At 34.6% G+C, this 26,528-nt stretch overlaps 1 protein-coding gene and 1 long non-coding RNA gene across 12 annotated transcripts in view; one reads left to right on the top strand and one right to left on the bottom strand.

Moving 5' to 3' along the window:
* LOC143242898 (uncharacterized) overlaps positions 1–22,556 on the bottom strand; it is a 247,365-nt gene extending 224,809 nt beyond the window's left edge. Inside the window, exons 1-2 of one of the 10 annotated variants that reach the window (XM_076486501.1) lie at positions 22,305–22,556; positions 19,421–19,595 (exon numbers count right to left, since the gene is read on the bottom strand). In XM_076486501.1, coding sequence (XP_076342616.1) covers positions 19,421–19,541 — 121 coding nt within the window. In that variant the 5' untranslated portion in view covers positions 19,542–19,595; positions 22,305–22,556. Of the gene's footprint in view, positions 1–2,795; positions 3,309–19,420; positions 19,596–22,304 lie in introns of those variants that run through there. The other 9 variants (XM_076486502.1, XM_076486503.1, XM_076486500.1 and 6 more) reach the window with 9 other exon arrangements.
* LOC143243377 (uncharacterized) lies at positions 5,790–8,356 on the top strand. 2 transcript variants are annotated; one of them, XR_013024375.1, is made up of 4 exons: positions 5,790–6,071; positions 6,264–6,317; positions 7,425–7,500; positions 8,135–8,356. It is a non-coding gene; the product is annotated as an uncharacterized LOC143243377 (long non-coding RNA). The 2 variants fall into 2 exon arrangements; XR_013024376.1 differs by lacking the exons at positions 5,790–6,071; positions 6,264–6,317 and adding an exon at positions 7,227–7,321.
* Positions 22,557–26,528: the final 3,972 nt, after the last annotated feature.

Genomic DNA, 26,528 nt, shown 5'->3' with positions numbered 1-26,528 from the left:
GATTCATCCTCACTGTCAAGCTGAATTCAGAAAAAGTACACCTTACTTAAAAAGATGGGACTAAATATTTGTCTACAGAAAACCATGCTTTCCTTTTCACTACTGGCTTACATTATACACTGTATCTTATTAGTATGATAAAGCTGACTTAAAACTATAAAATGTTCAAAGTTGCATCACTACTTCAATCTTTTTTCACATCATCTACCTTTGTACTGAACTCACTAACTCTTTAATATTTTGGGATCTTCTAGAACATTTTCCCTCCATCCAGGATGTTTTTTTGGCCTCCAAATTAACAAGTTAGGACTGAGAGATGCCTTGGGTCTCTTTACAACTGGATGATATATGCATATTGAGGCTTAGAATATAGAATTGGATATAAGTAGCCTTGTTAATTTGGAGGCCAAGAAAACAAACTGGAGAGAGGGAAAATTTCAAGATGATCCCAATTTTCATGAAAATACAAGTGATTTTCAACAAAATAAGATATTAAGCAGGGCAACAGTGAAAGTTATGTTTCCTATGCTGAAAATGTATTTCATATAACTAGTCTCATTTAGTGCTGCACTCTATGTGAAAAAAAAGAAAGTAAAACATGCCACAAGTCTTTTTCCTCCCTTCCTTTGGAAATGACTCATTTTAATGTCTCTCATGCAAATTATCATGGATAATCCTCCTCAAAGGAAAGTGCTATACACTCATTATACGTGCAACTTCCTCTATTCAGTTCTATCAAATTACTGTTTTGAGTTTTAGTGGAGAATTGAATCACTCATTTTGAGTGGAGAGGAAGTACATTTTATGTATAGAAAAACTAACTTCTAATATGGTACATTAGCTGTGCTTGTATAATCAGATAGAATCACACACTGAATTGGTGCAAGGGAAGAAAAGAAGCACCCTCTGAAAGAGTACAAGGACACACCTTGAGCCTAATGAATTAGATATGAAGACATGATGTGGGAGACTTCACTACTTCTAAATCAGCCATACTCTTCACCAATCTGGGAAATGTGTTGTATATTCTGGTAGACAAAAACTGAGAAGTAAATCCAATTAGTATTGGGGAAAAATGGAAGTGTCTCCAGACACAAAGTGGCTAGGGCATGATGGACTGTACTTGACAAGTCCACTACATCCAAAATCTATGCTGCTGGAAACTGACACAGATAGAGAGGGTGAATGTAGAATGAGGATCATACCATCTTCACCTAAAATTAATAAGACCAGAAGGGATATCAAACATCTGACTCCTGAAGAGAGGGTATGTTAAGAATAGAAAATGGTATATCAACTTAGAAAACCTGATGTCCTGCATTGAAAAAATGTGTATGAGAGAGAAATTGACCAGAACCAACCTAATACAAATAACATCTTCAGAATAAGCTACACAAAAGACAGTTGATGGGAAACAACCAGAACAATCCCAAGTTCCTCCACCATGCTGTATCAAGACGATTGTAAGATGTAGGCACCTACTGTTTGTAGGCCCTACCAGCCATACAAGTTAAACCAAAAATTAACTTTTATGGAAAATTTTCATGGACCTATAGTTTTCATAGGCCCTAGGCACTGTGCCTAATAAATAATTCAGTCCTGCCTCCACAATACAGATAAAGTATAATTGAAGGAGGAAGTCAAACATCCATACTACAATGTGCAAAAACTTATGTATTTTGCTTTTACTCTATATTATAAAACAAGAAAAGGAGACTGAGAAATTGATTGAAAGACTATGACAGATAGCCAGTCTTCAGTTTTAATGACAACAACAAACAGCTGGAATAGAAACTGTGAAAGAGATTATTTCCAGATTCAATGTTCTGTTGGACAGAAGGTCTTGAACTACCTCCAACAGAAGCTGGCTGTTAATGGAATCCTGAGGAAGGAAAGAAATGGATATCTGTGATAAAAATAAGAAGGTAAAGGAAGCATAGGACATGTCCAAATAATCCACCAATCTGTGATGAAACATTGCCAAAGGGAAGAAAGTCACACAACTGAGCCCCATCCAGTTATCAACTGGTACTGTTGATATTATGATGATCTACACTGAAAAAAACACCTGGAAAGAGGAACAGGTTAAAGCTGGGAAGCAATAGGATGGGAAACTGGAATAGGGGCTTGTTTTGATTCCAACTGTGGCAAATGAGCTACCAAAAACGAAAGGGTAGAGTGTTGATGCAGGTGTTCCCAGCATGCAATTCCAAAGTGTCTGGAATACGTTTGAAAATATACTAAGAAACAGAGCTACACATGATTTCCTAAGTGGGCAGCAAATAAATCTGACAGAAGGCTGCATTTTGACCCAGTATGTTTCAACAACAGAAAAATTATGTATGCAAGGTGAGAGTAGAGAATGAAAAATGAGTCATCTTAGAAGTAACAAAGGAGAGGCTGTTCCTCAAAAAACCTCAAGATTTTCGTACAGAGTATCTGAAAGTAAATGTTTGGTAGATAAATACCACAAAAGTAAGGATAAGACAGAGGCATGGATTAAAAGCACTGGAAGTCAGGGGGTACTCCCAAATTGGCAAAATAGATTCCAACACCTGTGAGTCTTACAACGGATAGGCTACTTGATGGTTCGTCAAACAAACTATCCACAGCACACAGGAAGCAAGACATGCTGGAACTCTCAACCAATTATGAAGTTAAATGCTTTGTATGAACCCTAATATCCAAAGAAAGTGGAAAAACTAAATATGGTAAAGAAGAACTAAGAACTATCATACAACAAAAAAAGGATGAGGATTGTAGGAAATCATAAAATGGGATAAAACATCACATACCTGAGAAATCATACCTGAATACGCAATATTAGACCGAGCTCACTCTGCAGGAGGTGTACAGGGAAACATGAGAAAATCCTGTGGTGGAAAAAGGCTATAAAAATCTTTCTCGGAATGAACAGGTTCAGATTGTTCATGAGGTGAATAACTTCAAGAGAAAGTGGCTGACTCACAGAACGATCAGTCTCTCATTGAATAATTGCATTAACAGGGTTGCTTGCACCTCCAGTCACAGTTACAAAACCGGCTCTCTGTGCTCTGTCTACCTCGTGTGAGCACTCACCAATTTTTCAAAAACAAACATGTACAATATTATATCAACTATACTTTGCCCTATCCATTGCCGACGACCAAACATAATATTTATATAAGTTGTTTGTCACAGCAACGAATCTTACGGTGAAGATGTTTTCTGAACTGATAGAGTGTGATCACTACTAATTATACTTGTAAGAAGACATTGACATTAGGCCTGTGACGTTATTAACTTTACGATTTTTATATTCAGCCCCCTAGGTAACTTCATGGGAGAAAATAAATAAATTTCTTTTTCTTGTAATTCTGTTCCAACCGGAATGTAAACAGTTTGTTTATGATGCTTTTATTTTTTAATATTTTAAATCAAATTGGGGAAACTTAAGGGAAGAATAGAAACTTTTTTAAATTTCGTATATGTAATTTACCTGCCAGGCGAGTTGTTTAAACTGTTTTCACAACAATAATTGTGATTATTTACCAAGTATTATTGTGAAACAACAATACCTTATTTTGTAATAAAAATAACGTTAACATTAGATGTTTTTTCACACATTTTTGAATTTGTATATTTTAAATTCAAATCAAAGCTGTTTAAAAATGGAATTGTGTTTTCTGTAGCCTCATTATAAATTTTACACCTTTTAGTTTCTGTACTTTGTCAGTTTTTAGCGTTCAATCCGTAACTTCGTAACTTTTATCAGCTTTTAGTGTTTAATCCCTAACTCCGTAACTTTTATAACATATTGTTTGTGATTTTTACGTACTTACAATATTTATAATATTAACAATGAAACAGTATCTCAGCAACACAGATAATTAGGAGACATTTTGGAAAACGTTCAAGTTACTACTGCGAGCAAACTTTAAGATATAGAGATGGTGAAGTTCTTTTTGAAAACATTGATTTTTACAGCATTATATGCTGTAACAATCGCAATGCCTGGACACATAAAGCTTAAACCTGAAAGTATTATACTTGGCGCCCCACAGGTGATTCCGTGTGTCCCTGACAGCTATGAGATCAAAAGTTATACCATTGATGTTTTTCAGTATTATTGGTTTGGCCCCTACGGTGGAATAGCAACAGACAATGATAAAATTCGGGTAAACAAAGCCACGGGTGATTTAATGATTTATAAATTTGATTTTTCTGATACTGGTGTGTATAAGTGCGTTATTGAATACTCAAGAAACTGGGAGATAAAAGCACACAAGCCAATTTTCATCACTCATTTCTTAGAAGGTAAATGCTTATAAGAATCGATTTTGGTAGTGTTTAGAAGTTAAAAAAAAAACACTTTATATTATGAATCGGATTCCATCCATTTTTACTACAATTTACGTATAGTGTTATAAGTTCGATATATATTTAATGATTGTACATTAATGTTCCAAAATCCATGAAATCACCTTTCCAACTAACTACATACAGCTCACCGCCATTGTTTCCGCGTTAAGCCTGAGGTGTTAAAATGTTGAAAATCAAACTTGTCTGCAGATATAAATTTATCATTACGAAATAATTTTTGATTTATTATTATTATATACAATAACTAAATGCATACATAGATATGAATAAATTTAATTAATAGCGTTACACAATTAATGAAATTAGACATTCCGTGAAGTGAGAAAACGAGATTACCTTATGTTAGAAATTAGAAAGGTATTGTTATTTTCTTTACAAGTCATAGAACAAATAAGTTTAAAAAATCAAAAGTGTTGAATGATTTCTTTAATCGTCTGTGAAAATACTGAAATTATAAAGTGCTACAGTGTTATAGCAGAAAAATGTTTCTTTTGTTACAAACACACAACCAAGTTCTGGTATTCAGAGACATTGTTTAGCCACTTTTCACATCCAAGCGATGAAACAATATATTCTTATCATTTGAAATAAGAAAGTTTGAAGAGCTTATTTAATTAACTATATCTGTTACTGAGCATATCTTTAATTCTGATCTGGGTAGGCATCTGCATTTGTTGGAAGTTTATATCAAACACGTCACATATTAATGAAAAAGACAAACTTCTAGAATAAATGCAGCACTGCGTGTTGTTTACTCGCTATTCCGTAAAGCAGAAAAAAACACACGATTTCTTAAATGATTTTAATTTTTTTGGTTTATGTTATTTCTTACGCTTCACTTTATTTTCCGTCCAGTCATGTTATATATATTTTTAATTACGATTGTTTGTTTGTTTTTGAATTCCGCGCAAAACTACACGAGGGCTATCCGTTCCTAAGTTAGCAGTGTAAGACCAGAGGGAAGGCAGCTAGTCATCACCACCCACCGCCAACTCTTGGGCTACTCTTTTACCAACGAATAGTGGGATTAACCGTCACGTTGTAATGCCCCCACGGCTGAAAGGGTGAGCATGTTTGGTGTAATGGGGATTCGAACCTGCGACCCTCAGATTACGAGTCGAATGCCTTAATACATCTGGCCATGCCGGGCCTTTAATTACCAAAATTTGCGTTTTTCATACAGCAAAGCTACAAAGGGATATCCGCTGTTTCAACCGAGGGGAAATCGAACCCTTAACTTTAGCATTGCAAATCCTTATTTATTATTAATTATGAAAATACATTGAGTTGAAACCTCCTGTGACTTACGATACAATAGATAAAGAGCAAGATAAGCCATCAACTATATTTGATAGATTTTGTTTATACCTTACATGATTTCCAATGTGTGAGCTTTCACGAAGAAAAGTAGTTAATAATTTGTTATGAGCCTGAAGTGTCATATCAGGTGAAAAATTTCTCTAGTGACCCAGCAAACTGTCTGCGTGCTTCCAATGCTAGAAACCGGGTTTCGATATCCGTGATAGACAGAGCATAGATAGGCCATGATGTAATGTTGTGCTAAATTCCAAACAAACAGTGCAAAATATTATTTCTTATGTCAACAATACTCTAACTACAAACCATCTTATACTTTATTTTAGCATGCGTACAACCTAGTGAAAACTACCAATGTCCTGAAGGACTCATACTGAGAAATAACCTGTGTTGTAAGTTGTGCTTTCCTTCAAAGCGTTTATATATGTGATCAGTATTTGTGAATTATAATTTTTAAATAAATCGAAAAAGGAAAAACTGTTTTGAACAAACTAAGCAGTAAATTAGTTATTATATACTTCATCCATTATTTTATTTTTAATTGTCAAAGTTAACATTGTAAACATTTCAAGCTTTTTTCTTAGATCCAAGTCAACCAGGAACGGTGGAAGAAACATACGTTCCTTCTCCAAGGAAAAGTAAGTTATGCTACATATAAGATTACGTAAAACGTACCTTTAACGTGAGACAATATGTGTGGAAAGGTTGGTGACAAAATGTCGTGATGTAAAAATATTACTGTGACGATGTTTGTGTTGACGCGTGTTGTTCTTTCTTCCCATTAAATTTCTTCAATCCCTTATTCATGAAGGTAAAAAATGTAGTAATGTGTGAAGACCCGATCTCTTATAATATTCCAGTACATTGTGGACATTATTTTCTATTCTAAATAATAAATCTCTTACCATTTCACCACTCATAGTAACTTAGGTAAAACATGATTCACCAAACCACGTCTATCATTCCCACTAATTCACTGTTCACAGTTTGAGCTTTTCTGTTGTCTGAAGTAAGTTTTTTGGACCAGTAATTGTATGTCATAAGTATTTTTCTCCTCCTAGTGTTGTTGTATTATTTAAATCTTGACTATTTTATAAAAACTGGTTGAGTAGAGCAGAGTTTTAGATTTGTTTACAACAAAAAAGACCGTCCATGTACTTTACCTTTGAATTGTTACCGACAGTTTTCTAATATATTCTCTTTCGTTTGTAGTTCATTTATACACTAATTACAGATTTCTTTGAATAGTGAAACATATAAACAGTATTCAGTTTACAAATTGCTAGTAAGTCAGTGTCGACAATCATACATTCTTGAAAGTCTGAAAACTCGTTACTTTTGCCTTTTGTCTTGTTACAAATATATATATCTGATGTAATGGTGGTCAGTCACGTGACGCATCAAATGATCATCCTGATTTGATATGAAAACACAGTCAGTGTATTTGGTTGTCATAAGATATGATAAGTAAATACCTTTACTTGGATTATCAAGGAAGAAAGTAAATCTAAAGTGATACTTCACACTTCTTTACCTGTACTGTTTTATCCATGTGCATTAAACTTATACGTGTTTGAATAAAGAATGGAACTTCTTCGATTCCAGTAACTCAGAACGCTGTGGTTATCTTGTTATTTTCACTGTAAGTATACCAAATGAAACGTAGCCTCCTCCAATACTATCATATAACAAAAACAAATTGCACTTGACTAACTTTCTTTTTAACTTGTATTTTTCCATTTCAGCACCATCCATGTTAAAACATACGATTCCATTGGTAACTGCTGCAGTAGGAATACCACTTTTGTTAATTTTTTTAAGGTAAGAACAAAACAGTTTTTTTATGTTTTATTGAATAGATCTTAATATAATTTCTATGTTATTAATAGTTGAACCATGTATGTATATACTTAATAATGAATTTAAAGGAACTGAGAAATATAAAAATATTAGTTACTTTATTTTAATTAGAATGATAAATAATCAAAAGGTTACAAACGCTTGCATTAAAAAGAAATATATATATAAGGGGAAATTAGCATCATTAGTTTACAATAAAGTGTATTTTAAGTGTGGAGATTCACTTAAAGCTTAAATTGTGGATCACTTTTTACAATATTACAAGTTCTTCTGATGAAAAACATTCCTTGTAAGTATGTTATTCTTCAACCTGTTTTTATATGCAAATACAATAAGGTACTGTGCGTGTCAGTAGAAATACTTGAAATTGAAACGTGTAAAATATGGGTAACCTAAATTATTACAATTCGAGTACTTGAGATAAATATAAAAGGCATTTTCATTCAAAAAAGTTCTTTAACTAATTAATGATTTTCAGTTTATTTCAATATGGTCTTAAAATTGAATTTTATCAGCGAGTATAATAATTATTCAATTATCCCTCTTAAGCTGTAACATTTTATTCCTGTTTACATTTATTGACTTTATTTTAAAGAGATGCAGCAGGGGTCAACTTGCCATATCCACCGTGGGGAACTGAACCCGCCTATTTTAGTGTTATATGTTCATATACGTACTGACGTTCCACTGGGAGAGAACGTCCCTGTGGCTGTCATTGTTAAATATTATTATTTCTAGATTATAATTATATTCAATTTTTAATTGACATAACACTGATGTACAAATAAGAGTCAAATTAAATCATCCATGTTATTTATTAGCGCTTTTCTTTTGTAGTGTCATTATTTGGAAGTGTTGTAGATGTAAAACAGTAAAATCAGCTAACACAGAAGACCATACAAATAAAGATGATAGAAAAAAAAATTAAATATTCACTTGTACCACAAAAAGATGAAGACCAGTCTGTTAATAGAGACAAGAAGAGAGAATGTAAAAGTGTAAAAGAGAAGAGGGCCAAAAAAGTCCAGAATTTTCCTCTTCCTAAAGTAAGTATTGTGATAACGGGAAATGTCATTACATTTCATACCGAGTGTCTGGGACTTACAATGTTAGAAACCGGCTATCGATAGCTGTGGTGGGTAGAGCACAAATAGACGAACATAACAAGAATGTAATATACCTTCAGTCACATATGTTTACTTACTTTCTATACATTTTTATGCTGGTGTTCTGCATGAAGTTTAGACACCGTTATAAATATAATGTATTAAGGCTATAAACTTTACACTCTAATCTTCCACCTTATAAGAAACGTTTCAATTTAATGGTATCGATTTTTTAGAAGGAAATTGTAGTCGGTTTAAATGGATACTTGATAACAGCTTCTAGAGACGTTGTGTGTAGATATATACATATAATACAGGTTTCTTCTTTATCATTGCAGCCATCTCAAAACATTTTCGAAATTGTTGTACTCTATTGACTCTGTTTATGAGTCATGTGTTTTCACAGTTATTGACACAGTTACGGATGAATCTTGACTTGTTATAGGTATACAACAACAACTTTATGCCATGTCGCTTAGCAACAAAAGTATAACCTGATATTCTTGTTAATCTATGTACTCAAAGTATAAAGTGAAATGTATGAACAACAAAATTGTAAAAATTACATATTTTCTACTGTATTAACATTTGGGAAAGTATATGAAAGATGCTTCTAATATGACCATTTTAAAACCGTTCCACTTGGATAGAAGCTGTTTCAAATTATGGTTCTAAGCCCGCTACGGGAAAGGAAGGCGTTTTATCAGTATTTTATCTCATGGTTTTCATTGATCTGGTCACATATAAGGGAGACAATTCTTCATGTCGTTAGATAACTTTTCATTAATTATGAATTTACGTAAATTCCGTCCAGGGGACTAGTACTTGTATATAATAATATTTTCTTCATTACCATTTAAGCCGTCTCCAAACCTTTAATAAATGTTTATTCTATAGATTTGTACTGCATGACTCTGTTTATGAGTCATTACCTCGTAAAGTTGGCTCTCACTCATTCCATTTAGTAGTAGAGAGACATATATACGTATGATGTATAATGTGAGGACTTCCATCCTTCATATACTACGACTGCTAATTTAGTAGTGTAAGACAAGAGAGAAGGCAGCTAGTCATCACCACCCACCGCCAACTCTTGTGTGACAGGGATTCGAGCTCACGACCTTCGGATTACGAGCCGAGCGCCTTAACCACCTGGCCATGCCGGGACATGTATATTTGCTTATTTTCTTTTGCTGTTTAACAAACCGGCATTAGCCAAATCTTCTTTGCTTGGATAACTGTAGAACTTTGATGTGTCTTATCTGATGTTCAAACACCCCTTTCGTCATGCCAAGATTTTAAACAGCAGAAATTATCGAACAAGTTTACATTTATGCTAGCTAGAAACTTTCTAATTAAAAACACTGGACTCATTTACGCACCACATAGAGTTAAAAATGTATTTTATTTTACTTTTTATGAAGCATCGTTATTGTCGTGTTTGAGTTTCACCGTGTGGGTATTAGGGTATCGATGTTAAATACCCAGGAGGGTCAGGTACATCAGACCTCTTCCTCCCTCCCGAACATTGATAGCGTCTGACGTAAGGATTTTTTTTTTTAAGCTTAGGACCTGAGAAAAAGTATAATATCGTACTCAGGCCCATTTCAGGGCACAGTCCATGCATGGACGCACAAGAAAAGTTTTTTTTTTGTAATTTTTCTTCTTGTTGTTTTTCTCCATAGAGAAATGCTACTACTACTTGTAGTAACAATAATAGTAATAAAAATAAAATAAAATAAAAATAATAAATAAATAGCTTAAAAAAATTTAATTGTCTAGTGCAAGGTGGCCAGCTTGAGTAACATTTCTTAAATACATGTTAAAAGGGGAGAGGTATTTAGGGCTATTTACATCATGTAGTGGTATCTGTCGAGATCACACATTAAGTTATTCTTATGCCAATTCTTATTGAAATATTTTAGAGAATTATGCAAGAGTCTTTCAGATATTGTGTCTATGTTTGCATATTTGTGCATAAATGTGGATGAAGTGCTTCGTGGTACTTTATATGCCGAAGTTAGAACTGAATTTTGTATTCGTTGAAGATTCTGTAAATGTGTGGGTGCTATGTTAATCCAGTGATGCATATTCTATTACGGGTCTAATGTACGTTTTGTAGATTTTGAGTATATTACCTGGAGATGTTCCTTGGTTTTTTACCTAAAAGACTTCTTGCATAGTTTGCTCTTTTCCAGATTCGTTTCATTATATTTTTAGTGTGCGGTAACCACGTTAATTTTGAGTCGTATGTTAGATATAGAAATTTAGCAGATGTGGCAGTCAGTAAAAGTGATCCATTCATGTAGAGCTTTGGTGGATCTTTCTTCAGCTTGTTCAGTCTGCTGAATAGTATCACTTGGGTTTTCGGAATATTGATTTTGATTCTGTATTTCTGGCAGTATTCTTCGATGTTATTTATAATTGGTTGTAGGTTCGTTGCTGCTATTGACAGAGTGGGGCACTTTTCCAGACTGCCACATCGTCAGCGAACTGAGATGCAAAACCTAAATTTAGGTCCGACAGAGGCATATTACTCACATACATGATAAATAATATTGGGCTAACAACCCCTCCCTGCGGGACTCCTGCTTCGGGTGAAAAGGACCCTGAGTGGGCCCCATTCACATTTACTTTGCACATTCTGTTTTCCAGGAAGTTGGACAGCCAGCGAATAGTTTCCTGGGGTAATGCCATTTCATGTAATCTATGACGTAAACCATTATGCCACACTGTGTCAAAAGCTTTCTCAATGTCGAGAAAGCAAGCTACAGTGCATTCTTTTTTGTTGAAGCTGTCGGTAATTGATTCTGTAAGTCGAATCAGGTGATCTATAGTTTGGCGGTACTTTCAAAATCCGTTTTCAATTTCTGGTAATTTTGAATTTTCTTCTAAGTAAACTGACAGACGATTACTAATTATCCTCTCTAACACTTTGCCAATACAACTTGTTAAGCTAATCGGGCGGTAGTTGTTTGGTTTATTCGCTGGCTTTCTTTCTTTCTGGAACATTAAAATTATTGGTTCCTTCCAAGAAACGGGGATATGTCCTGCTGATAGTGATAGATTAAATAAAGCTGTTAGGAGTTCATATAATCTCTGAGTGCCGTGTTTTAGGAGGATAGCTTGAATACCATCTTCACCAGGGGCTTTGTTTTTTGTGTTGTTAATAGCAGTTACGACTTCTGTTACAGTGATATGTTTAATCAGTTGATGAGTGCTCCAGTATTTTGTTTTTTCTGGGTGTATAATAGTGTTGACTGGAAATTTAGGTGTAAAAATGCTTCTGTTGTGATCAATAAAGCTGTTAACTGTATTAAAGAAGTATCTGTTCATGTCTGGTTCATGATGTGTCTTGAACGTGTTTTCTAGGTGTTTTTTAAAATATCTCGGCTTTTTCTGTATTAGTGTATGCTGTTTCTCCATCCAGTTCAAGTGGTGGATATACTGTGTTTGTTGTTCCTGTATTTGTAAATCTTTTCAAGTGTGTCCAGAATTGTTTAGAATCAGTTTTGTGATTTAGATCGGAACAGAATTGTCGTGTTCGTATTCTTTTTGCGCTTTCGTTCAAATCGATATTGATGAATTTCACAGCGCCATCTCGACGTTAAACTGCTTCCAAACAAATATTAAAATATTCGAATTTTAAATACAAAGGCACCCATAGATTAAGGACATCTGGTGGAGCCCAGTAATACGAACGAAGACTTATAACTCTAAAAGTCTGGTGTTAAAGTGTATAAAGGTGTTTGGTTTTAGTTTTAAGTGAAAAAATTGTTTGGTGAGCAGACACAGATAGTCCGTTTTGAAGTTTTCTGATAAAAAACCAACAAAAACAACGTAGAGTGAAATTCTCGATAATTGCAGCAACTAAATTAAAATATACATCATGCAATTTATCATTCTCAAAAGTATAGTTGTTAGTACCAACGTTTTTTTATTTCAATTTCTTTTTAGTTTGATTATTTTTGAAATTCTCAAATTTCTAATAACGCTTGTTAGTAATTGTTTACATTTTGTTCTGTTTAGTACTGCAGACATATACTTTCTGCAGAGTTTTTCCCCGAAGTAAAGTTTTAAATATTTCGATATGCATAAGATAAACATTACCTTCCCTTTTCACTTGTTAGAAATCAATATAGAGAGTCAATCAGTTTGTTCAAAATTTGGATATTTCAATAAAAGTGTTGTTCGAAAACATATTTTAATTGATATCCACTAAATTTATATAGCCCAGTTATCGGTAGTTTCATTGTATTAATTTCCAAGATGTAATTTCTATATAATGATAACTAACATCAACCTATCCTGATTCTTGTTATTTTTAGAAAGAAACAAAGGCGAATGTTTTTAGCAATAGGAAGGACATTCAAAATAGTAATGCCTCAAGTAAAATAACAAACATTATCACGAGTCTTGAAGGATCACATGCCAAATATTTTATATCAACACAGCCTCATTATTATCAACCAATATTCTCATATATATCGGAAACTCTGTTAACTGAAAGGAAGAAGGTACCTTCACATTGTAGACGTCACAACAAATTTACGAAATATAAATCAAAGAGACCTCTTTACTTTAAAGAACTGCGAGATTTGTTTCATGAAAGGAAATCATCAGAGTCAGAAGGTTCAGAGGACTAGAGTAGAAAGAAAAATTGAGAAAAGTAAGCCCCTGAAACATATTTAGATCTACAAGAATTTTTTGACAAGTGTTTAACTGAATTAGAAAGCCAGATGGAAGACAACAACAGAAGAACTTCTATGATCGGACGATTTTCTTCACTAATAAGAGACAGTGGAACTCGATTTATGTTTTCTTGTCCCAAATTTTCACAAACTACACATCGATAAAAAAATTAAAATAAAATCTATGTAAATAGAAAATAAAAAGTTATAGAGTATTTAAAAATTGTCTGTTTTATCGCTTTAAAAATCCATGTTTGTTTAAAAGAAAATGATTATTTATTACAGAAGCTTTATAAATTATAACTTCATTGTAGACACACAAGTTGGGGAAAGAATGATTTCAAATTAGTAATTAATATTTTATGGATATAGAAAACCGTCCCTAATTTAGTGGTGTAAGACGAGAGGGAAGGCAGCTAGTCATCACCACCCACCGCCAACTCTTGGGCTACTCTTTTTACTAACGAATAGTGGGATTGACCGTCGTATTATAACGGCTCCACGGCTGAAAGCCATCACCCATAAGAAAATAAAGATAAATGCATTATATTATGTGGGAGACCTGGAGACAACAGTATAAAACATCCACATTTGACCAAATTGTTTAAAACATACCAGCTAGTAGAAACTCAGATACTAGACCGAAAGAAGATTGATGAACCATTGGTGGTCACCACTAGTGGTCAAGAAAAGAAGAGCAAGCAAGACACCAAGACCTTACAAGTGTCAAAAAGGGGACATCCCGAATGTAGGTATGTAGGAACTGAAGGAATCATAAATGAAAGTCCCTCCATTGCAGAAACTTTGGGACAATACCTGGGAGAAAATTGGTACAAAGGAGATGGTACCAACAGAATAGAGAAAGAAAAGGGAGTGCAATATCAGACCTATCAAAGACTATATGTATGAAAAACATATATATATATATATAGGAAGAAGCACTGGCAGTCACCAATAGAACTCAAGAAAATAAGAGCAAACATAACACGAAGATCTTACAAAGGTCAAAAGGTGATATCACGAATATAGGTTTGCAGGAATTGAAGGAAGCGTAAAAGAAACACTTTTCACTGCACAATCTTTGTGACAAAATATGGGAAAAAATCGAGCTGAAGACAAATGGGTAAAGCACTTATAGAGCAGAGTATTAGAAGGAATTGCTGTACCAAATCAAACAGAGAAATTATACTGGGGAAGTGCAGCAAATCAAAACAACAGAATACAGGACTCAACTGATGGAACAAATTCACGAGTTGACTGTGCAAGGACACCTAAGAGCAAAGAAAATAGCAGATAGATCCACTAGTTATGTTCATTGCCCAGGAATCAGAGATGTGAGCAGATCTTGCTGGCCATGCACTATCTGTCAAAGGACATACCAGGAGGAAGGGTGGTTGAGGTGTTACTGGGGGAGATTTATTAATTAAAGATTAATTAATAATGTGATTAATATATGGTGAAGTGCAAATTCTTAATTAATATCTAACTAATACTTTAATTAAATATTAATAAATTAATTAGGTGATGGATATGTATGTGATATGCAAAATTAAATTAATTAATATACAAGTTGGAGTAATAACCAAATTTAATATCAATTTTTTTTCAAATACTTAATATGAAAACCCATGTTTCTTCCAAAAACGAGGATGTCATCAGCAGCATAATATGATCATGTCACTAATGTCAGAGGGCGAGCTGCTAGAAGTGATGCCATAACCACAAGACGAAGTGTCAACATTGATCTTTTTATATTATAACACTAGATTTATAGTTTTCGCTTTTAGAGTCACTTTAAAAGTGTCTTATGATTGAAAACAACACACTATGATTTTGGTAAATGTAGTTTTACTGTATTGTAAAATAAGACTTCAGATATATGGCATATTTTACATTTTTAAATACGCTATTTTTTTTTACTTGTCTAAAACTCCACTATGTTTTAGGTACATTCCAATGTTAGAAATTAAAACATGTTTAGAAGACCTAGCCAGGAGACTTGTGATACTTTCCACAGAAAACAACCAGCAGAAAGAAGACAACTTCGACAATTTTACTGACATCCAACAGCCAAACTTCCCAGAAAAAATTTATATTTTCCAGAAACATCTAAAAACAACATCTTAAACGATTTTTTCAAAGAATTTTCTCACAAAACCATCTACATAATTTCACAAAACAGAAAGTTAAACAATCCTACAAAAAGAGACATTAATTCCATTAAAACCTAAAACAAGGCAAAAATATAAAAATTTTAAAAGCAGATAAAGAAAACGCTATAATCATAATGAACACAAATGAATACATCCAAAAAATGAAGAACATTCTGTCAGACACAAACAAATTTAAACCAATAAAACAAATCCAACAGACACACGAAACGCTTGTTTGTTTGTTTTTTGGAATTTCGCACAAAGCAACTCGAGGGCTATCTGTGCTAGCCGTCCCTAATTTAGCAGTGTAAGACTAGAGGGAAGGCAGCTAGTCATCACCACCCACCGCCAACTCTTAGGCTACTCTTACCAACGAATAGTGGGATTGATCGTCACATTATAACGCCTACACGGCTGGGAGGGCGAGCATGTTTTGGCGAAACTCGGGCGCGAACCCGCGACCCTCAGATTACGAAGCGCACGCCTTAACGCCCTATCGATGGTAGAATAAAACGTGTCTCATTTATTTTCAATGCATTCTCCATTAAGTATAAACCGAATCTAAACGAACTCATATACTAAACTTTTGTAGCTTATACACTACGCAACTGTAACTGTTTTAACCTATACACTAAACTGTTTTTACTTATGTACCAAACTGTTCCAACTTATAAACTAAACTGTTGTATACTTGGTAGCGACTGATGAAAAAGAAAAGATACATCAATATACTTGTATAAAATGAGGAATCTTTTCAGAACAAGAAACTGTTCCAATATAAATACGATAACAGTAATTAATTTATATCTATGACTTATATTTCTTAATATTAATTTCATTTTTTGTTATTTACCTTTCACTGTTTTCCAGTTTTATGTAGATAGCTCGAAATCGTTTGTTTTTTCGAAGATCATTTTACTTTTAATAAACTGCATAATATTTTTCGAATTTTACCTATTGTTTTTTCCTTGCACAGACTATTTTTATTTGTATTACATGACCTATTATTTGTGGAATTATTTTTATGTAAGTTCAAGTGTTGCTAACGCTCAGTAGTGAGGGAGAACTTAAATCAGGAAGAAGGGACACGAGCTAAACTGGGAAAAGAAGATAAAATGAAATAATTATCATTTTAATTATTTAAATATTTCTTTTGCTGTCTTTAACAGTTAAAACCAGATCAGACTCTCGGACCTGAAAATATCTACATCAGCAGCTTGACTAACCATAGTTACACTGTGTGGTGATAGGCATGCTAACATTCAACGTGCGTCGTGCGATACTAGCCGGTTTTAGAATCTTTCAAGAAATATTTTTTTTTTTACATGAGCTTGTTTGTTTGTTTTAATTTCGCGCAAAGCTAAATGAGGGCTATCTGTGCTAGCCGTCCATAATTTAGCAGTGTAAGGCTAGAGAGAAGACAGCTAGTCATCATCACCCACCGCAAAGTTTTGGGCTACTCTTTCACCAACGAATAGTGGGATTTACCGTCACTTTATAACGCCCCCACGGCTGAAATGGCAAGCATGTTTGGTGTGACAGGGATTCGAACCCGCGACCCTCAGAGTACGAGTCGAACGCCTTAATCCACCTGACCATTCCGGGGCTTTACATGAGATAAAATCCACCTAGTGGTAGAACCTACATATTTCTCCATTTATAACATTTACTACTAAATGTGAACAATAGTTGAAGGATCAGGCAGTAATTTTTAGGTGAGCATGCAACAACTTTTTAGGTGACAGATAAAAACATTTTCCAGTTATGTTTCGCCTTATTTGAACTCTGAGTTGTAACAACGGTTATATCAACAATTGTATTGTAATCTGTGATGCATGCAGTTTTCATTCGTAAATTTTTAAGTGAACAAGAAACGAACACCTTTATATATACGCTGCTGGCCAAAATCTTAAGCCCAATGAACATAAAGAAAAATATGCAATTTGCATTGATAGATTCAACCACTTATTTGAGTAGAGCTTTGAAAGATGAAAATAAGAAAAGGGAAAATAAAAATGAAAACCTTTTTTAGCATTTAATAGGGAAAATGTGGACACTATGAAATTAGCCTAAATACTAGCTGGTCTAAAGTTTAAGGCAATACTGAAACGAAGCGTTAATCGGTAAACACGTAACGAAATTTAGTCATTTGTGTTCAAGCATTAGCGTTGTCAACATCTCCCACTGATATTTCCTGTGTTACATTGGGTAAAAACATGACCAAGACTAAAACGTTGACAGTGTTTGAACGTGGCAGAATTGTCGAGCTGCAAAAGCAGGTCTCTCTCAAAGTGCCATCACTGGTGAGATTGGGCATAGTAAAAATGCTGTAAATTTCTTAAAAGACCCTGAGGGATACGGAACGAGAATTTCAAGTGTTCAGCCCAAGAAAATTTCGCTGGCGTTGAGCAGGAGGATTCGACGGGTTGTCAGGCAAGAAACTAGCTGATCATCGAACCAGATTAAGGCCCTTACACACGCAGAATGTAGCTCAAGAACAATAAGTGTTTTTTTTTTATAGCAAAGCCACCTCGGGCTTTGAAACCACCGAGGGAAATCGAACCCCTGATTTTAGCGTTGTCAATAACAATAAGACGGCATCTACAAGAGAAAGGCTTTAAAAACCATAAACGTCTTAAAAGGCCATGCCTCCTTCTACACCACGAAACAGCTTGGTTAAACTTTGCTGAGAAGCACCAAACATGGGACGTGGAAAAGTGGAAGAAGATTTTGTTCTCTGATGAGAAAAAAATTTAACCTTGATGGTCCAGATGGCTTCCAACGTTACTGGCACGATAAGGACATCCCACCGGAGACATTTTCTACACGACACAGTGGAGGAGGTTCCATCATGATCTGGGATGGTTTCTCCTTCCATGGAACAGTGGAGCTTCAAGTTATTCAGGGGCGTCAAACAGCAGCTGGCTACATTGGCATATTGGAGAGAGCATCCTTATTGACTGAAGGTCTCACTTGTGTGGAAATGACTGGCTCTTTCAGCAGGACAACGCTGCAATTTACAATGCCCGCAGAACAAAGGATTTTTCATTGCGAATAACGTAACTCTTTTGAACCATCCAGCGTGTTCGTCCGAACTGAACCCAATTGAAAATGTTTGAGGGTGGATGGCAAGGAAAGTCTATATAAATGGACGACAATTCAAAACAGTGCATGATCTTCGTGAAGCCATCTTCATCACTTAGAATACCATTCCAGCTAGCCTTCTGCAAACGCTTATATCGACCATGCCAAAGCGAATGTTTGAAGGTATTCGAAATGACGGCCGTACAACTCACTACTTAGACCTCTTGCTGGGCATTTCCTATACTGTTTAGGACTTCTTTATGGTATGGTCTTAAACTTTTGACCATCTAGTATCTAGGTTAATTTCATAGTGTTCACATTTTTGCTGTTAAACGCCAGAAAAGTTTTTTTTTTTTTTTTTTTCCTTTTCTTATTTTCATCTTTCGAAGCCCTACTCAAATAAGTGGTTGAGTCTAACAACGCAAAATGCAAATTTTTTCTTTATGCTCATTAGGTTTAAGATTTTGGACAGCAGTGTATATACATCAACCTCATTCCTAAAAGGTTTACTAACATCTGCTAAACATATTTGAATTGTTTGGCTTGGTAATTTAATTTAGGGTATCCAGGTAGCCAATCAGGTGGAGGCATTGCACTCCGTTCTAACAGTGGATACAAGCTGACCCGCTGTCAGCTAATGACATTGCAAAGTCAGGTGCAAGCTACACGTTGTCTCAACAATATAATAAGTGATAGACCCTTGTTGAAAGACAGAGACTACATCCGACTTTAATATTGACAAAGACATTGTAGGATACATTATGATGAATTACGGAACATCTATGAATTGGGTTTGAAGAAAGTTTCGATATATTGACACACAACATCCATTACAATTATTACTTACCAGATGATACAATACTTGAAAGACCCGATATGAAAATTATAAGTTCAGACAGATGGGAATCTCCGTTATGGGCTGTTCTTACAGACGCGTTTGCAAATGGTCGAAGAACGTACAATATCATCTTGATGTTTGTATTTGAGGTAAAATGTTGACTAATTGTGTCTTTAAAAGTGTCCTGAAAAACAATAGAATTTTTAAGTTCATATGTTTTTCTTTACTTTTATCTCTAAATCATAACAAATCGAAAAATAAACAATATCTGTTTGTTTGTTTAGAAATTTCGCGCCAACCTACACGAACGTTATCTGCGCTAGTCGTCCCTACTTTAGCAGTGTGAGAAGAAAGAGAGAAGGCAGGTAGTTATCACTATCCACCATCAACTCTTGGACTATTCTTTTACAAACGAATAGTAGGATTAGCCGATAATTATAATGCCCCACTCCTGAGAGGGCGAGTATGTTAGGTGTGACGGAGAAAACAATATGGGACACATTCTTGATGACTAGAAACCCACTTGAAATAAAACTTTTTTCAATCACGTTAACTCGATACACCCCAATATTAAGTTCACCTGTGAACAGGTAAAAACTAACCAAATAGCATTTCTTAACCTCAAGATTCCTATAACTGATACACAATTCAAAACAGAAAATGGCCCGGCATGGCCAAGCGCGTTAAGGCGTGCGACTCTTAATCTGAAGGTTGCGGGTTCGAATTCCCGTCACATCAAACATGCTCGCCCTTTCAGCCGTGGGGGCATTATAATGTGACGGTCAATTTCATTATTAATTGGTAAAAGAGTAGCCCATGAGTTGATGGTGGGTGGTGATGATTAGCTGCCTTCTCTTTAGTCTTACACTGCTAAATTAGGGACGGCTAGCGCCTAGGAAGGTCGAAATGTTGTTCTCTCCCTATCCAAAAAAAAAAAAAGTGTTAATACTCGTACTAGCCGTTCTGAGATACAACATCGGACACAGCGTAAATGGTATAAAAAGGAATTATATAAACTTAGAAACACATTTATCAAACTCTATGAAATATTTATGTCCTTCCTTAAACAGGATTCCCTTCAGAGTAAGTAAAATTACCTAGCGACAAGAAATGTATTTCTATACATTTAAAACATTATGTTTCATGTACAACTGGGTACCACCATACGACAAGTTGGTATGGATGTGTTGGCGGTAAATAAACTATAGATTCTACATAGACTTCGCCCATAAACAAGGACAGATTTTTGACAAAGGTTTTGAGATGAGTTGTTTTAATTGCTAATGTTAAATGGAGTCTGACTGCTGCTAATTTTTAAATTTTTAGAAGAAATCGATACTATGATAAATGTTATCTTAATACGAGCCATTTGGTCTGTAAACTACCATAAGTTGGGAATTTTGATAGAAACTACAGTTACTGACGTTCTAATCTTTTATGAGACTAAAACACTATTTTCCTTCTCCATATTAAAATATCTGTTTTTCCTCTCAACTACTTCCAATTAACTGACTTTCCCTTAAAACAGATAAATCTTAATTTTATGATACTATCCTTTAATGTTAATTTCAAATCAAATCGACATTAATGTATCTCAAGACAGCTGGTATGGGTATTAAAACTTTTGTTCAAATAAAGTAGAGAGCAACATTTCAACCTTCTAAGGCCATCTTCAGGTTAACAAAAAAATAAATTTAAAACAGTTTCAGATGGCCTAAGAAGGTTGAAATGTTGGTCTCTACTTTATTTTAATAACAGTTAATACCTATACCAGCCGTCTTGAGATACATTTTTACTTCAAGTGAATTTCTCGTCAGCACGAATTACTTCTGTTGAAGAAAGCCTCTTCATTTTCAATGATCACATAGCACTGAGTAATAACATCAGCTTCTTTCTGATGTAGTCAGTTCTGGAGGTTCAGTGTTTTCGCTCACCAGTGGCACAACGGTATGGCTGCAAACTTACAACGCTGGAATCTGGGTTTCGATACCTGTGGTAGGCAGGACACAGATAGTCCATTGTGTTGCTTTGTGCTAAACTTCAAATAAACCTCAGTGTCTTTATTTGATATTTATTACTATTTTAAAGATACGGTGTTTCTTCTTGTATCTAAGCCTTTGTCTACAACTTACTCTTTACAATGACATCCATTAAGCACGTGTATGCCGCGTGTTTTATTGTACGTACCATTATATTGTAATTGTTTAAATCTGATTTATCTAAACTTCCGATTAAATACGAAATCTTACTCAATGTAATGTTGGTTCCTGAAATTTTAATATTATGAACTACTGTAATTTACTTTTCTTTGAGATATTAACGCAGACGATGGAATTTATGGACATTTTGAAACATCAGTATTAAAGACGTTTTTAGTATTACAAAGTTTTTAATATTTCTTACAAAACTTCGTTTTCCACCTGATGAATCAGCTACACATACTATATATTCTTTTGATTCATCAGTTTTCTTATTGCTCAGATAAACGTCATTTATTTGATTTATTCGAATCCCCGTCACACCAAATATGCTTGCTCTTTCAACCGTGGGGGCGTTACAATGTACGGTCAGTCCAACTAGTCTTACACTGATAAATTAGGGACGGCTAGCGCCTATAGCCCTCATGTAGCTTTGCGCGAAATACAAAAACAAACATACGCAGGCAACCTTTTTCCAAAGTCAAGTTACGTTTTTAGAAAAACAAAATTTCCTTAACCTGACAATTTAGAAAGACAATATTTCTATTTATAAGTTCCTCTTATATAAAGAAATTAATAACTATATTTGGTTGAAAAAATAACATTAAATGTGATCTAAAAATAATGTAGCGTATGTTTGAAATTATTCATACATTACCGTAAGCAGAATTACTGTAACAAACAATATCACTTACAGTTTCCTGACTTGCGAGGTCTGTATCGACAAACTGCAGTTTATAACAACATGCAAGAGCTGTAAGCCAACAAAACCGAGTTCAGCCGAATCAGTTGCTTTTCTATTGCTTTCAAGTAATCTTTGTACTTGAAGCCAATGCAGCGCCCTCTAGCATTGTCGTATGAAATCAGTGTTTATTTCAACAAATCGGCAGTTTTGAGGAATAATGTTGTTCCTTGAGATGTAACCTAAGATACAACGTTGTTTTACTCTAATAGTAATAGAGGTCTTTAACCACAAAGATAAACATTGACCTATCAGTTATGTGCCCGCTACGGATTTCGAAACGTGGTGTTTAGCTTTATAATCCTTCAAATTTACATCTGAACGACTTGGGGGAGGAGAGATTTATTGGTAAACCTATGTTATGCTTACAGGGGAATCTATTTAATTTAAAAATATCATAATCAATCTATATTTTAATGTAATAATTCGGGTGGGAAGCTTCTTTATACGTTTTAATCTGGATTTCGTATAATTACTTTAACATTATTGTCTTTATCACAACAACAGTTTTCAGTGTAGCTGTAATATGTTAATACCCTTAGATACAAAGAAAAATTAACCATAGATACAAATGTTCGTTTTATTTGAATGATGTTAGACAGTTTTAATATTTCAAGTTCTACTTTATGTCGTACAAGGATATTTTATTTCTCTCATCTTGTCACTGAAGAGTAGTTTTCCATGAGAAATTCCAGTTATGAGAATGTGACTTTTGTGGGAGGTTAATTGGTTTGTTTTGAATTTTGCGCAAAGCTACACGAGGGCTATGTGCTCTACTCGCCCCTAATTTAGCAGTGCAAGACTAGAAGGAAGGCAGTTAGTCATCACCACCCAACGCCAACTCTTGGGCTAATTTTTTACTAACAGATAGTAGTGCTGACCATCACTTTATAAAGCTTCCACGGCTGAAAGGAAGAACAAGTTTGGTGTGACGTGGATTTGAAACCGCGACCCTTAATTCAGATTACGAGTTGTGCGTTTTAACCACCTGACCATCTAAACTTACTGTTGACCTCTGAGCGAGAAATATATTGATATATTTCATGCCGCTATCGACCTAGAGTATGAATAAATCTCAGTTTTAGTGCATTTAAAAGAAGATAATTAATTGAGACCATTTATATTTATATATAACTGTAATTAGGCCTAAAGCGTCCGATTGATAATCTCGGTTTGAACCTCTGTCACCAAACATGCTTGGTCTTTCAGGAGTGCGGGTGTTATAATGTTTCAGCCAATCCTACTGTGCGTTGATATAAAAGCAGTCTTGGAGTTAGCGGGAGTAGCGTTGACTAACTACCTTTCCTCTAGTCTGTCACTGTTAAATTAGGGACGACTAGCATCAACCTCTTCTGATCTCACTTATAATAGCTCTCTTTTCTATAACATAGCACACTAATGAAAAGGGTTTGGTCTGTTACTAATGCTTCATGGGCCATATTGCATGCTGAGCCATTCCCAGCACTTTGGACAGAGTGAGTCACTTCCATACAAGTGACAATAGTACGTGTCTTGAATGTGTTCCACATCCGAATGGTTTATAATTAAAATGTATTAAAAAACAATAAAATATATAGCTTTTATACTAACGATTTGAAATGATTAAAATAACATTTATCATAGTTTCGATTTCTTCAACGACTTCACGTCTCGAAAATCCAAAACTTAGCAGCAATCAGACTCCATTTAACATTAGCAATTAAAACAACTCATCTCAAAATCTTTTGTCACAAAATACGTCCTTGTTTATGGGCGAAGTCTATGTAGAATCTATAGTTTATTTACCGCCAACACATCCATACCAACTTGTCGTATGGTGGTACCCAGTTGTACATGAAACATAATGTTTTAAATGTATAGAAATACATTTCTTGTCGCTAGGTAATTTTACTTACTCTGAAGGGAATCCTGTTTAAGGAAGGACATAAATATTTCATAGAGTTTGATAAATGTGTTTCTAAGTTTATATAATTCCTTTTTATACCATTTACGCTGTGTCCGATGTTGTATCTCAGAACGGCTAGTACGAGTATTAACACTTTTTCTTTTTTTGAATAGGGAGAGAACAACATTTCGACCTTCCTAGGCGCTAACCGTCCCTAATTTAGCAGTGTAAGACTAAAGAAAAGGCAGCTAATCATCACCACCCACTACCAACTCTTGGGCTAGTCTTTTACCAATTAATAGTAAAATTGACCGTCACATTATAATTCCCCCACGGCTGAAAGGGCGAGCATGTTTGATGCGACGGGAATTTGAACCCGCTACTCTCAGATTCGGAGCCGAACGCCTTAACCCACCTGGCTACGACAGGCCACCCATCCTACGTCATCTTCAGACTAAGAAAGAGAGAGTTTGCAAGTTACCGTTGCCAAACACGTCTTAGGTACGAGAGTATAAACAGGTAAGGAATTGTAGGAGCGTTGTTGAAGTTGAATGTTAGGTTATTAATTAGTATAGGAATAAAGGTGTTCCCTTATATTGGTATAATTTTGGTTTTATTTGCTGCATAAGTAGGTCTTCTTTGGTTTTGCGTTTGTTTATATTTGTTTCCCTACTTAGTATCTGGTTTTTTTTTATGGTTGTATTGTGTTTATTTTATTTGCAGTGTTTTCTTATTAAGGTGGATAAAAAACTGTCATGAGTGTAAAAAGCAGAGAATAATAATAAATAATTTCACGTCTGACTGTGTGATAGTTACAATTGGTGTGCCTCTGGGCTCTGTGCTGGGTCCTCTGCTGTTTATGACTGGTAAATATTTACAGATAACTTTAAGCTTTTTGGGTTGGGTAACTGTACCAAAGATGCTGCAGACTTATAGGGAGATAATTTGATGCATGAGTCGATACATAACAGATAATATATCTCAGAATGGCTGGTATGGAAATTGACACTTTTATTGATAAAGAGAGAACAACGTTTCTACCTTCTTAGATCATCTTCAGTTTAACAAGGAGAGTTTGAAACTGATTGTTGCTGGACATATCTTAGGGACGAGAGTATAAACGGGTATTGGATTGTAGTGGCGTTATAGTTGGATGTTACGTTATTAATCAGTATAGTTATTAATGTCTTCCTTTATATTGGTTTAATTTTAGTTTTAGTTGCTGTATAAGTAGGGCTACTTTGATTTTGCATTTGTTTCCCGACTTACTATTTGGGAGTTTTCCACGGTTATGTTGTGTTTATTTGACTTGCAGTGTTTTTCTGCTTATTTTTCCAATACAGAAGTCGTGGCAGTTGTTACATTGTATTTGATAAATTATGCTGGTGAGTTTGTCAGTGTATTTTTTACGTAGTATGAACTTTACTTTTATTCCTGGTTTTTGAATAAATTTGGTGTTTACTGGAATGTTGTGTTTTGTTATAAGTTTTTTCCAAATGTTGGTCATTTTTTTGCTGATCTTGGGAATAGGTGGTATGCAGCAGTATAAGGTTTTGTTGTTTGTTGTATTTTGGGATACAATGTTATTGAGTGAGAATAGTTTTGTGGCTGTGTTATTTGGTTTCTTAATATGGTGAATATTTGTTATGCTTCATGCGCTGATTCCTAGAGAATGTATAATCCGGTGTGGATGATTTTTCTGTGAATTTCTGTTTTACATAGCTTAGAAAGAAGCTGTTGCAGTCATTTAACCGATCTCAATCCACTTGAGCACATCTGGGATTTGATAGATCAAAATCTTGACAAATCAAAAGTTACTTCCAAAGAAATTTTACGTAATTGTATTGGAGACATTTGGAATAAAATCTCAAAGGACACTTTGATTAAATATATTGTAAGAACGCTTGAAAGATTGTCTGCAGAGGGAGATACACAGCATATTGACTGTTTGCTGAACCCAAGCACTTCCACTGAGTTTCTTTTGTATTGGATACGAAAATTAATATAATTTTGATGTTTTACCTGTGATTTACTTTCAGAAGCCTTAAATCAGATTTCTTTATTTTGTTCTAACACTTTTAAAAGAAAGCTTTACAGATATACAAATGATAAGGGTTGGATTTAAGTTTTTAAAATAATTTTAGTTTGGCTTAGAGGATGAGACAACCGAGATGAGCCTAAAGGTCTCTTGTTGTTCCTAAACGTTATGTTGTTATGTTTGTTCAGTACTGTTCTATAATAAAAATGCAGTTGGTTGTTTATTTTATACAGCATATAGAAAATGACGGTATT

This window comes from Tachypleus tridentatus, unplaced genomic scaffold (assembly GCF_004210375.1).
Source record: "Tachypleus tridentatus isolate NWPU-2018 unplaced genomic scaffold, ASM421037v1 Hic_cluster_2, whole genome shotgun sequence".
NCBI classification, from domain to species: domain Eukaryota; kingdom Metazoa; phylum Arthropoda; class Merostomata; order Xiphosura; family Limulidae; genus Tachypleus; species Tachypleus tridentatus.
This window is presented reverse-complemented; position numbering and strand designations above follow the sequence as displayed.